Source organism: Thunnus maccoyii, chromosome 6 (assembly GCF_910596095.1).
Source record: "Thunnus maccoyii chromosome 6, fThuMac1.1, whole genome shotgun sequence".
Lineage (NCBI taxonomy): Eukaryota > Metazoa > Chordata > Actinopteri > Scombriformes > Scombridae > Thunnus > Thunnus maccoyii.
The window spans coordinates 33,257,675-33,272,541 of record NC_056538.1 but is presented as its reverse complement, the minus strand read 5'-3'; the positions used below and the strand labels follow the sequence as shown (position 1 = coordinate 33,272,541).

The window sequence follows — 14,867 nt, the reverse complement described above, 5'->3', positions numbered from 1 at the left end:
AATAAAGCTAATGAAGTTGATGAAGCTAATGAAGTTGATGAAGCTAATGAAGCTGATGACGCTGATAAAGCTGATGAAGCTAATAAGCTAATGAAGCTGATGAAGCTAATAAAGCTAATGAAGTTGATGAAGCTAATAAAGCTAATGAAGCTAATGAAGCTGGTGATGCTGATGAAGCTTATGAAGCTGATGAAGCTAATGAAGCTGATGAAGCTGATGAAGCTAATGAAGCTGATGAAGTTGATGAAGCTAATGAAGCTAATAAAGCTAATGACGCTGATGAAGCTAATAAAGCTAATGAAGCTGATGAAGCTAATAAAGCTAATGATGCTGATGAAGCTAATAAAGCTAATGAAGCTGATGAAGCTAATAAAGCTAATGAAGCTGATGAAGCTGATGAAGCTGATGAAGCTAATAAAGCTAATGAAGTTGATGAAGCTAATAAAGCTAATGAAGCTGATGACCCTGATGAAGCTAATGAAGTTGATGAAGCTGATGAAGCTAATGAAGCTGATGAAGCTGATGAAGCTGTGAAGACTAGGTGGTGATGGTGGGAGATGGAGCTGCTCGCATAACAGCAGCATTAACGCACTAAAGCAGAGAGAGAGAAACATTTAAAAAGATGAAGGGTAACAGTGCAGGTGTGTCGCTGTGCTGTTGGATAGATGTGAACAGCTGATCTTTATTTACATGTGATTGTCAGGATGGTTTGAGAAATAAAACTACAGGCTTAAACTTGCAACAGATCATCTTCCTGACTGAACTTTCTCTAAAGCTCTTTTCCTTATAAAGTATAAAGACTTAAAGATTTAACCGCATGTTTGTCTGTTCTAATGTTAGCTGCATGTCCCGCTAACTAGCTAACTACCTGCAGCAGTAACATAACACAGCTTACCGAGAGTCAAAGTAACATTTCATTATTTTTGGGAGGTTACAGGTTATGTTATACATAAGTTTTACACTCCAGAAACCTCGGCCTTGTTACCTGAGATAATGTTACGTTGGCCCAACACATCAGTTATTCCTCATCTTAAGTCTTTTCTCTAATGATGTTAAAAATACACATTCAAACATGTATGTAATCTAAACTGGGTTGTGTTTAAATGAAACAACAGTCAGATCTTTTTCCTCAACATAATTACAACACAACTAGCTCTAAATTACAACACACTTTATCTCCATCTCTTCTACATGGATCATCAACTGGGGAAGCTGCCTTTAGACTGGGACCATTAGCTAGAGTCAACTGGAAACATTAAAAAGTTGAACTGAAACAGTGTTTTTAACAGACGGAGCTCATGTTAGCTTAATTATCTTACTAGCTACAGCTGGTTTAAATCTGCTAGTGAGAGTTTTCATTTCAGCAAAACTGACGGTCGCTGACTAGAAATGAGAAGCTGCTTGTGTTAACCCCTCCAAAATAAAAGTAAAACAGCATATTAGAGCAGTGAAGCGTGAGCAGCAACTGCTTCCTGAAGTGTTTCTCCTTGTTCTGTATTCTCATTTCAAATATTTCTTCAATCGATGTAACTGAACACAGAAACTTCTGGTAATATAACGATCCTACAGGTTAATATTTACATTATTTACACTTCGTTTCTCATGTTTTGTCCGTGATTTTGGCGGATGGCTCAGAATACTACAATACCCACGAGCCTCGGCTGCTGTTGCTATGGAGAGGAAGCCAATCAGAGGCGAATCAGAGTGCTTCGTCGGTAAAGTTGTAAACAAAATGTGTCGCCATAGTTACTTAATTCACTCAAAAGTGACCCAGAAATTAAAAGTGAATTTCATTTGGTTGATTAATCGATTGGTTGATCAACAGAATATTAATCGCTAACTATTTTGATAATTGATTAATTAGTTTGAGTCATTTTGCAAGAAAAAAACACTAAAAATTCTCTGATTCCAGCTTCTTAAATGTGAATATTTTCTGGTTTCAAGACATTTAAAGATGTCATCTTGGACTTTAGGAAACACTGAAACCACTAAACAACTATATAAATAACTATTAATCGAGAAATTAATCAACAGATTCATCAATAATGAAAATAATTGTGAATAAAATGTACATTCAGAGTTAAGACACTCAAATAAAAAGGAGTTTAAATGCGGTGCTCTATATAGTGATTTCAGACACAGACTGTGAGACCTGACCAGACTGTCTGTCTGTGTGTATACAGGTTTAATACTCAAAACACACACACTCACACACATATATATACACACACATACACACACACACACACATCTTGGTGTGTAAGTGTGTGTGTTAGTCGATGGCAGTGTGTGAAGTGGGGGCCTCCTCTGCTGCTACAATACAGCCAGTACACTGTGAGTAATGATTAAATCCTGTTCAGAGAGGCCGTGTCCTCCCTCAGTCGGCTACATTTAAAAAACATCTTTTTTCACAGAAGGGGGACCGGTTCACACATTATTTATTCTTTTTATTCTTTTGTTCAGGCTGCAGCTGCTTCATCTCGTCCGCTTTTTCAAACGCGGCGGTGAAACTTCTCAAACGAGCATCTTAGCGCATTTGACTGACACACACACACACACACACTTCCTGTTACACACACAGCTGTGAGGTCACACCGGCTTGTCACTTTTCTTTTGAGGGGGGGGGGTTCTGACCCAGTGTTGGTCTGCTAATTGACTCCTTTTCCCAGAACAGTCATGCTGCACACTGGGAGATATTTGTCATTAAAATCTGACACATTTATGGTCTTTTTAGCATCAAATTCCCTCTTTGTGTTTCCCTGTTGAGCTGCAGGTGGAAGTATAGTAACAAAAAGAGGAACTTTGGCACTAAAAAGACTGTAACGTTGAAAGATATCTACTTGATTTGATTAATTTGGACGCTGAAGCTTCATATTAGCTTCAGTTTTTGGAGACGCCCTCCGCCATTCCTCTATTATTGTCTTAAATAACATCCTGTATCTTCTCTCTCTCTCTTTAGTCCTCATGTATGTGGAGATACTTGTTGTGTCGGATGGATGTTTTCGCCCAAAACCAGGAGATGCACCAAACGTGAGTACAGACTGATGTCAGCATTTAAAACTAAAACCTTTTCCTACTTTATCACTTGAAGATAAACACTTCAAATGTTTTTAACTGGTTGAATCTGATGATATTCTCTAGTTATGTGTGTGTGATTCTTATTCCTCTGTTGATCCAACACACATCATCCTGCTGCCAGAAAAACTCACCAGAGGACCGAAATGTAGATTCATCCGCTGCAGAAAATAGTTCCCAACAAATGCACTATTTCCCCTTGTTTGTTTGTTTGTTTGTTTGTTTGTTAAAAACTGAATGATTTTAAAATATTAAACTACACACTCAGAGAGCATTTTATTAGGAGCAGCTGTGCAATCTAACAACAGCTCTGCCATAAATTCTACTTTTATGAGGATTATACATTTTCAGTTGTTGACAGAAAGGTGATATTCATAATAATAAACTTTATTTATATAGCCATTTTCTTAACAATGTTACTTTTTATCTAGTTTTAAGCCATATTTTTATGATAAACTTTTTAGATCTTGTGGTGGTTTTTAACTGTAAATATTACAACCAGATAAAGGATTTTAAGTCATCTGATGTCTGGATCTTAAATGATCAGAGAAACAAGCTGAGCTAACGTTAGCAGCAGCTCGGCTAACAGCCCGTCTGAACGTCCTCTGTCTGCTGAACACTGAAACTGTTTCATTCAGTGTTTCTACTGGTTTTAATCTCCGAGTCTGAGAGGAGACGTCTCGATGAAACGATGAAGACAACAACTCCCATGATCCCACGCTACTTCACGACATCATCAAACTGCATCTTCTGTTTTGAGCAGCAGAAATTACATATTGTGTCTTTAATGGGGTGGACAAAATACTGGAACACTTTTCAATTAGCACTTACACACCCACGGCCTCTCCAGCTTTTACTGAACGCTTTTAAATTCAGATTTTATTTAAAAAGGTAAAAACAAACTTAAATGTTAAACCTGTCGCTGTGATCCAGATGAGTTTTATTAGAGGACAGACAGCAGTTTTCTGTTAGAGGAGCTTTAATATCTGCAGCTGCTCCGCTGTTTTATTACAACATGACGGCTGCAAACCGACCAGATAAACGATAAAAAAACACATGTGGAGGAAAAATGTTCAGGTAGAAAACTCACACATGTCTTAATGAATCAAAGCAAGATCTTATTTTGTGATTTGGTCTAAAAACAGAATCATTTATACACTGTTTTATATTTTCAGTACATTATATCAGGTTGATGGTTTGAATGTTATATTTATAACTGACTCAATTAAATTCAGTTTTGGGCCGTTTTAAATCTGCTAATATTCCAAATACTTTCATTTTTATTAACCTTGTGCTTTACAAATATAATTAACCTCTTGTAAAAATGTTGTTTTTTCACTTTGGCTTTAGTCTGGATTAAACAAACAGGATGTATTGTGTTAATCAGAGAGCTTTAGAGCTGCTGGTGGGTGTTTCTAGCCTTTATGCTAATGTAGGCTAAGCAGCTGCTGGCTGTAGCTTCATATTTAACTTTTGCTTTTAAAATTCAGGTTATAGGAAGCTCTGGAGGCAATTATACACTATATCAATTATGTGTAATTTTAATGTTGTACTGATCACCAGATGAACCACGTGGTCCAAGAAAAGAAAAACTACTTTGCCTCTTCCTCACTTGTAGAGGAAACCAAACACGTTTTCACAAATGGAAGTTTGAAGAAAGCAATGAGAAGACATTTCACCTCTAACGTCTGAAGGCAGCCAGGATTATTTATTTATTTATGTATTTATTTGGACCATGTACAGTGTTTAAACATAAATGTTACCATTTGATGTACCAGAGTTTAGTTTATAGCTAATTTTCATCTGCAGTCCCTTCAGCAGGTCACAATTAAAACATATAACAGCACAATAACAAACAGTACAAAGCAAAAAAACACACAGGACTCATAATACAAAATACAAAAGCTACACATAACAGCACATCAGTAGGGCTGTAGTCTGCTGGTCGATTAGTTGGTCGATATGCTCTCGTCTGGCTAAATTCTCATTGGTCGAATAAGGAGAAAAGTGCTACATCAACAGCTTTCCAGGATTAATCCATTATTTCCTGCGGCGGGGGGGACAGACTAACAAATTACCTGTGAAAACAACGGGGGTGTATTCAAAACACCCCCGTTATTTTCACAACTTTGAACTCGCCCAATTTAATGGAGCCTGCTGGGTCTAACTGTACTCAACGTTTACTGAACATCTACTGAATCAGTGTTTCTCCTATAATTAGAACAACGAGAACTCCCGCCAGGCCAAAAAAAAACATTTTTAAATGATAAAAAATAACGCCAAATATCCATTCATTCGGAAATCTATAGCGTTTGGGAGCCTCTTTGCAGCCTGTTCCGGTATGAGTCAACCGCTGTGTCGTTGCCATGGAAACTATTGGTAGCGTAACTCCGTTAGTAATATGGCATTGCTTAGTATGTTTGCGTAGCGAGCGGCAGAGACGGTGGATGCGAGCGGAGCAGAGGAAAAGGTTAGTAGTAAGTCAGTAGTGTCAGTTAAAAAATGCTAAAAAGTCACGTCTGTTGTTTCCCCAAGTGCTGGAAAAGTGAAGGAGGTTAGCTCCAAAGTTAGCAACAATGGGTTAGCCTAACCTGTAGATGCTAAACAGAGAAATGTATGACTGCTGAGTTCAATCTGTCCCCTTACATCCAACCTCCCCGCCACTAACCGATTAGTTGAAGATTATGTAAGATTTCAGTTGACCAATATTTTCTTCGGTTGACTTACAGCCCTACACATCACATACACCCACAATATCAACTAGAAATTAATAATCTAAACTTGTCAAATTAAAAGCAAGATTATTTGCGTTCATGAGAAGAACCATGAGATGAAATTTAGATTCAGAGGTAACAGAGCTGAGTAGCTTTTAGCAGATTGTTTTAATGTGGTTGAACTGTGGCTCCTCATATCATCAGGTAGGACGTTTCACTGAGTTGTGGCTTTCACAGAGAAAGCTGACTGTCTGGTCCAATCTATAGAGGATATTCTGGAGGATCTAACAGAACTTACGTCCTCCTTTCTCACTAGACGCACATGTTCTTTGCACTTATTGTTCATCCACCTGTATCCATGAAGAGTCTTTATTAACTGGACGGCATCCATGCAAGATATTATAAGGCATCTCAGAGATAAGACAGCGTTGTGTTAAAGTACATCCACATGTCTTAGTGTAAAATCAAAATAAGACCTTATTAAATCCCAGTGATCCACAGTGAGAGAGTTCGCAGGATCAGAGAATGATACGAATTCAGTTAAATTAAGAGCACAAATTAGTTTTTTTTCTCCATGACTCCTCCCAGGCTTTATATGAAACTGTTATTTATTATTCAAAAAAATATTTTTAATATGTTCAAAAAAAGGAGATACCAGCTTCAAAATAAAAATCTACTACATGTCCCAGAGAGCTTTGCTGTAAGAACCATCCAATCAGAGAGCTTTAGTTATTTATTATAGTTATTTTTATTTTGATTAATATTGTTGCTGTTGGACGGAGATTTAAGATCTTTTAGTCTCCACTATGTGAGTTCATCAGGAGCGAAACGTTAAGTATTATGAGCTTGATGTAGTTAAAGTATTGCAGTAAAAGTACATAAGTATTATGAGCTTGATGTAGTTAAAGTATTGCAGTAAAAGTACATAAGTATTATGAGCTTGATGTAGTTAAAGTATTGCAGTAAAAGTACATAAGTATTATGAGCTTGATGTAGTTAAAGTATTGCAGTAAAAGTAGTGGTTTGGTCCCTCTGACTGATATATTATTATATATGACATCATTAGATTATTAATAGTGAAGCATCAGTGTTAGAGCAGCATGTTACTGTTGTAGCTGCTGGAGGTGGAGCTAGTTTACACTACTTTATATACAGTTAGCTAGTTTAGTCCAGTGGTTCCCAACCTAGGGGTCGGGCCCCTCCAAAGGGTCAGCAGATAAATCTGAGGGGTGGTGAGATGATTAATGGGAGAGGAAAGAAGAAAAAACAAAGTTCTGATACACAAATCTGTTTTCAGTTTTCTGACTTTTTCTCTAATCTTTGATTTTTGCTGAAATATTGGATCATTTGAACATTTATTGAAATGAAAGCATGTGAGAAGTTTAGAGGGAAAAATCACTATTTGGTGGAGCTGTTAACAACTCATAGACATGTGAAATGTGACCCCGACTACACACTGCTTTTTGTAAGACGTCAAAAGCCAAAAAGGTTGGAAACCACTGGTTTCATCTTTAACAATGTGTTGTATTTTAAAAGCTTGTTATATTATCCATTGTGTCAAATCTTCATCTGAAAAGTAACTAAAGCTGTCAAATAAATGTAGTGGAGTAGAAAGTACAATATTTCCCTCTGAAATATAGAAAGTAACATCACATGGAAATACTCAAGTAAAGTACAAGTACCTCAAAACTGTACTGAAGTGAAGGACTTTAGTTACTTCCACCGCTGATCTTTACTGTTCTACACAAACGGGTAAAAGCTCTCTGAATCCTTCAACATCCGCCTGGAGTCAGAAACTGCTGAACAGATTATCACAGACTGTACGTACAGTCATACTGTGTCACGTCTCACAGCTCAAAGTGTGAATTTATGGACACTAGAATCCATATGCAGAGCTGGGATTTATGCTGCTAAAGGGATTTACAGTGATTGTGGACTTTATGGTTACCACACTGAGTCTAAAGTGTAGTTTATATAATCCACATGCAGGAGCAGCTTCACTGCAGACCGGAGACTGTAAAGACCGAGGTTCAAGCAACTAAAACAGTAAAGGATCCACTTAAATGTTAAAGGACGAGTTCACAGTTTATCAAGTGTTTTAAACCAACAATCAGGAGCTCAAATGAACATTAAAGCTGTTTTTTCTCGCTGTAATCATTCATCCTGTTCATACTGACCATTAAAATGTATTTGAAAGTTTATCTGAACCTAATATGAAGCTTCAGCGTCCAAATGAGTCAAATCAAGTAGATATCTTTCAACATTACAGTCTTTTTAGTGCCAAAGTTCCTCTTTTTGTTACTATACTTCCACCTGCAGCTCAACAGGGAAACACTGTCCGAGGAAACACAAAGAGGGAATTTGATGCTAAAAAGACTGTAAATGTGTCAGATATCCACTTGATATGACTAACTCAGACTGCTGAAGCTGAATATAAGCTTCACAGACTTTTAAATGACTGTGTGGACACACTACAAGCTGATATTATATTGCAAGATCTGATATTTTGGTAGAAAACAGCTGATATTTTACTGATATGTTCAGTTTGACACTTTCCTCGTTATGTTTATAAAAATCTTAATCTGAGTGGCTTTACATTTCCTCCAAAACGCACTTCCTGTTGTAAACTAATTGTATATAAACGAGACGAGCTGCACACACACACACACACACACACACACACACACACACACACACACACACACACACACACACACACATCCAAATGGTTTCTTTCAGGTCAGGGATTACGACTGGGCTCTGAATGGCCTGCAGAGAGCAGAAACTCGTGAATGGAAACAGATTTACCCTTTCTGTCTGAAGGCTTACACACACACACACACACACACACACACACACACACATACACACACACATACACACTCACACATATACACACACACACACACACATATACACACCTAAGTCCCAGTGGGCTCAGTGCCCACGGAGTAAAGCTTTACTGTTTGGTCACATTGTCCTGGTAGAAGAAAACTGTGGTCAGGAGTCTGGACACCACAAACAAACAGCACAGAGTTGTATAACGACAGAGAGACACTGGACCCCCCTGTCTCTCTCTCTCAAATTCAAATTCAAATTCAAATAAGCTTTATTGGCATGAACAAAGAGGACATGTTGTTGCCAAAGCAGTTTTCAGAAGATTCATATAATACATATTAAATATACAGGTGTCACGTGCAGGTTCTATATTACATTAATGCAGTCCATTCTTTGATTGCAATACAAGACAGAACAATACATTTCTATAGAATTTGATGCAGCTACTTAATATCTTATGAATATAGGTTTTCCAGTGATTGTGAGTCCCTCAGGCTGTGACAGGCAGGTATGTGTTTATCTGTTGGAGGAGCTGCTGGACCTTCAGCCAGGAGAACTGCCAGTTTCTCCTCTGGAGCTAACATGTGGAGGTTTGGTATTTTCTCGGCTATTTCCTGGCAGTGGGAGTCTCTTACTGAAGAGAACTTCTCACGGTGGAGGAGGAGGAAGTGCATCTCTGTCTCTACCTCCCCTTGTCAAGAAGTGAGCACAGACACGCTCCTCTCTGGGCGCCATGTCTGTCTGTAACTTCCTGTTTCTACTGTGGACACTGAGCCTGTCTCTCTCTCTCTCTCTGTCTCTCAATTCAATTTAATTCAATTCAAATAAGCTTTATTGACATGACAGATCAGAAATCTACATTGCCAAAGCAGTACAGAAAATTATAAACATTGACAGATGATTAATAATTCTACAATAACATATAAATATAAACAATAATATTAAATACAATATAATAAAAAGCATTTTTACAGATGTAATCACACAGAAACATTTACTACAGAGCTTATTTCTCTCAGATTATGACAAGACTTAATATATTTTGCAGCTTTTACTGCACATTGACTTTTCTCCCCACATAGACAGGACAGTTTCTGAAGATCAGGGAGGTCTCTCTCTCTCTCTCTCTCTCTCTCTCTCTCTCTCTCTCTCTCTCTCTGTGTCTCTTTGTCTCTCTGTGTTTTTGTCCAAACGTTGCAAATTTGAACAAGTCGGACAAAGAAAATGCAGATCATTATTTGTTCTTCCATCAACTCTACTGAAGAGAGTAAAAAAAACAGTTCCAACTTTCACAAAGTTCTCTTAACTGAAGGTTTGTTTATTGGCTCCCGGTGAGACGTGAACTGAATGTAAGTGAAATGTAATATTTAACATGTGAAAAAGATCATTACACATGTGAACTGAAACATTTCACCTGTGATGTTTGAATTGCACATGTGAACTATAGTTTCTAATGTGGAAATCACGTGTGTATCTTTAAAGATCAACTGTGATTAAAGACAACATGTTTGTTTTTTTTAGGTTTTCACATGAATTGCAAACCTCAACATGTGAAATATTTACTGAAATATTTCACATGTGATGTTGTGGTTTCACATCTGAACTAAAATTTCATGTGTATCTTTAAAAAACACGTGATTAAGACATGTTTTCAACCTTTCACATTAATACAAATCTTATACACGTTACTGTGATGTTCTTGTTTCACATGTGAATCTTTGCTTCACATTTATAAATGACGTGTATCTTAAAAATTCCACAATTTTACACGTGAACTGAAACATTTCACATTTGACGTTTCCATTTCACATGTAATGTAAAACTACATGATTTCAGTTTTACATTAACACAAACCTTAACATGTGAAAAAGATCATTACACATGTGAACTGACAGATTTCACCTGTGATGTTTAAATTGCACATGTGAACTATAGTTTCTAATGTGGAAATCACGTGTGTATCTTTAAAGATCAACTGTGATTAAAGACAACATGTTTGTTTTTTTAGGTTTTCACATGAATTGCAAACCTCAACATGTGAAATATTTACTGAAATATTTCACATGTGATGTTGTAGTTTCACATCTGAACTAAAATTTTATGTGTATCTTTAAAAAAACACGTGATTAAGACATGTTTTCAACTTTTCACATTAATACAAATCTTTAAAAAAAATTACAGGTTTACTGTGATGTTCTTGTTTCACATGTGAATCTTTGCTTCACATTTAGAAATGACGTGTATCTTAAAAATTCCACAATTTTACACGTAAACTGAAACATTTCACATTTGACGTTTTCATTTCACATGTAATGTAAAACTACATGATTTCAGTTTTACATTAACACAAACCTTAACATGTGAAAAAGATCATTACACATGTAAGCGGAATAATTTTCATGTGAAAGATTCTAATTTTACGTGAATGTAAACCGTCACATGTGAAAAAACAAATTTTCATATGTGAAGTGAAACATTTAACCTGTCACTTTAATTTCACATGTGATTAGATGTGTTTCACATTCACTTGAATGTGAAAGTGTGTTTGACTGGTGCTGTATATTATATTTTACATCAATCCTGTTAAGTTTGATCTGAACATCATCACTTAAGAACATAATATGAAAACACAGACGCCTTGAAAATATCACAACCAGTAAACAGGGTAACACATCAGGTTACAGGTCGTTCACAGTCCAGGTTTGTAAGACATTTGAGTACATTAATCTCATTTACATAAATACATATTAGTGTAGAAATAACTAGACAAAACAAACAAAAAAAACAATATACTGCATTAACCTTATTAAAATAAAACTTGTCTTCCTTCTTTTACTTTCCCTTTCATTTTACTTTAAGTAACTAACTATGAACATTTGTACAAACAATGTCACACACACTCATAAATCCATGGAAATCCTCTCCTTATATCACAGTAGTAGTCCATTGGAGATTAAATAAAGTCAGGTCTGTCTACTTGATCCATTTTAACCACATTCCCCTAAATGTTTCCATTTGCATTTTTATAGAAAATGTTATTCTTTCCATTATGTAAATTTCATAAATAATTTTTAACCAATCCTCTAATGATTGAGCATCTGGTTGCAACTACTTCCTAGTCGAGGCTTTTTTCCCCTCCAATAAGTAATATTCTCATTAGGTATTTATCTGCCTTTGTCTGGATATTCTGTATGACAGTACCCATATACATTGTCAGAGCATCAAATGGAAAAAAATGATTTGAAATACTGTTTCCATGCATTTATGAATTTCCCGCCAGTAGGATGTGACTTTTGGGCAGTTCCAAAATAAGTGATAATGGTTGCCTACATTTGCTCCACAAAGCCTCCAGCAGTTCATTCCATCACCTTGATATCTCTTCTGGTTGGGATTGATGAAAAATCTCATGAGATTTTTCCACCTAAATTTCCTCCAACAGTGCAAATATGTAGTTCTCCATTGTGATTTGCATATATTTCCTCATTCATCCTCAGATATTACCATTCCTCCCTCTCTTTCCCATTTATTTTTAACATGTTGAGCCTTTAAAGAGTCCCGGAGACTTTTGTACAATCTGGATATTATTTTATATCCACCCCCTAATTTGTAAATTAACATAAAGATATTCAGTATACCTTCATCTGCTTTTACATCCGTTTTCATATTTACTTTGAATTATATTATAATTTTTAAAAATGATCTTTACACTTTCATGAATACATCAATCACGTATCTGAATGATTTCCTCTCCTCTCCTCCAGCAGCCAGATGTCTTCCTCCTTGCCGTAACAGAGCGTTGTGCCGGCAGCCCAACCAATGTCGTTGTCGAAGTGGTTTCCACGGTTCCCGCTGTGAGTTTTCCACGCTGACCTCCATCCTTCCTACCAGCGTCCCACACAGATCTTCTGTCCACTTCAACCTCTCCCACGCCCCTCCACAACCAACCCTCGCCCCCCTGAGAAACACCAAACCTGCCATTTTACCTCCACCTGCCCCCACGAGAGCTGCTGAAACGCCAAAGACGACCAGCAAAAGCCAGAATCCATCCTCCACTCAAGCTGAAACCACCTCTGGTGCAAAGTCAGGAGTTAAAACTGAAGTGGTTCCAGCTAGAAGTGAGGACAAAGGAGGCGTTTCCAAGAGGTTTCTACTGCAGTATGAGAACCAGGCCTCCCCAAAAAGTCCACAGACGGGACGGAGAGCAGAGAGGATGGAGGAGGTGAAGATGAAGTCCACTACTGAATCTAAACCCGGGTTTAACAACCTCCGACCCTGGACGAGAGACACTGCAGACACTGAGGAGGGAGCAGAAGGCCTTAAAGAAACTCTAAACCTAAAGTCTCCAAACTCAGAGGGCGAGAGAGAGGAAAGAGTAGCTGCAGCATTTAATCCAGGGTCTCAGACACAGGACAGACCGACTAAAAACCCAAATGTAGAGCTTCTCTCCAGGTCCAAAAGTGAGGGAAAGGTATCTCTAGATTTACATGAGAGTTCAGAGACAGGAGAGAAAACCTTAAACCGACAGACTGATTCAGAGACTGAGGTGATGGAAAGATTAACAACCTCTTTAATCCCAAATCTGGAGTTTAAGTCTAAACTAGAGAGGGGACAATATTTGGAGTCTAACTCTGGGTCTAAGGTAGAGCACAGATTAAATATAAGGAGTAATTTAAGGTCTGAGTCAGAGGAAAGTGTGGGAATCTCTAAAATCGAGTTTAACGCTGAGCCTAATGTAGAGCAGCGACGTGATCCAGAGTCTGTAGTCGGGTTTAAAGTAGAGAAAAGACTCGTGAGCTCTAAAATCCCAAAGCTAGAGTCCAATCCAGGACCGAGAGGAGGGGAGGAAGTTGCGGATGTTGCTGAGAGGAGCACAGAGGGAAGAAGAACAAAGTCAGAGGAGAAGAAGAAGAAGGAGGCGAAAAAGCAGACGCTGAGGTGAGTTAACACCTGAACCTTTTCTCTCCTCCTCTTCTTCATGTAGCCTCAGTATGCTGGGAAGCTTTAATATGAAGCAACAATAAACAGAAACTGGACTGGAGGTTTTGGTTCACAGACACTCTCTATTTTTAAAGAGACTTCAAACAGAGGGTCTGGCTTAGGGGGCCCCCCCCTGACCCCTCTGGCCCCTGCCCAGTTGGCCCATTCAGTAGCTCTCCTCCTTCATCTTCCTTCCTCCTCCTCCTCCTCATCTGTTGTGTTTATTCAAATCTAGTCAAATAAACACATTAAAATTGGTGCAGTTCTCTGTTCAGGCAGCAGGTGGAGCTCTTCACCTTTATAATACACTCTAAACACACTGGAGGCTGCAGCGGAAAGTCTGTTCTGGTCTGTAAATATTTACACAAAAACAACAGAAGAAGACAACCAAAAAAATGTATTTACTTCCAACCAAACAGTAGAAAATAATAATAATAATACAACACAACATTTCCTACAGACTGAAACAGATTATTGTTCTTTACATGAGTATCAAAGATGATGGGTTTAGTTTTGCTTACATGCAGAGATAGTTTGTTCAAATTAAACCAACAACTTGCTTGAGGAAGAGCTGTAGTTGGTCTAAACATCGCAAATAAAGTAAAGGGAGCTCAGATTCAGTGCAGTTTAATTGTTTTTTGTGTCCAGCACTGACCCCACTGAGGTTTTATGGATGCAAACACGACTACTCTGTTGTCCTGTCATGTCCGAATAAAACTGCAAGGAACATTTAAGTCAATCATGTCTTAATCACAAAAATCAATCATTTTAACAACTTGATAAAGCAGTGTTACATATTCAGTGTCTTAAAGGGCAAAAAGTCCTGACTGAGGAGGATTCATCTGTCTCTGAGAGGACATCTGGTCCCTGTAAATACACAGAGAACTTTCAGCTCTGAGTCTCCTTTAGGCTCAACAATCAACATAACCCTGAGTCAGAGGTCAAAGGTCGTGGAGGTCAGAGGGGGTCAGAGCCAGGGTCAGTACAGACTGTGGGAAGTCTGCTGGACCGGCTTCAGACTACAAGGAGCTGATTCTGACTCGTACGTAACACAGTTAATAAGAACCACAAGTTTCAACATTTAACTTGTTAGTTTTGAGTTTGACGATGCTTTCAGGGGTTCTCAGGTGTTCTCAGCGCCATTATAGTCCAAGTACGGGTCCCAGATTTTACAAAATAAAACAGGTTTCACATTAAGAGCATGAAGAGAAAAAATTTGTTGACCTTTGTTGTTGAAGTTCAGACGCCAGGACGGTGAGATCG

The 14,867-nt window shown here is 37.8% G+C and overlaps 1 protein-coding gene across 7 annotated transcripts in view; it reads left to right on the top strand.

The window, feature by feature from the left end:
• LOC121898667 (latent-transforming growth factor beta-binding protein 2) overlaps positions 1-14,867 on the top strand; it is a 101,757-nt gene that overhangs the window by 9,860 nt on the left and 77,030 nt on the right. For 5 of the 7 annotated variants that reach the window (XM_042413979.1, XM_042413985.1, XM_042413983.1 and 2 more), the window contains 2 exons: positions 2,960-3,030; positions 12,389-13,562. In XM_042413979.1, coding sequence (XP_042269913.1) covers positions 2,960-3,030; positions 12,389-13,562 — 1,245 coding nt within the window. The remainder of the gene's footprint in view (positions 1-2,959; positions 3,031-12,388; positions 13,563-14,867) is intronic. The other 2 variants (XM_042413986.1, XM_042413980.1) reach the window with 1 other exon arrangement.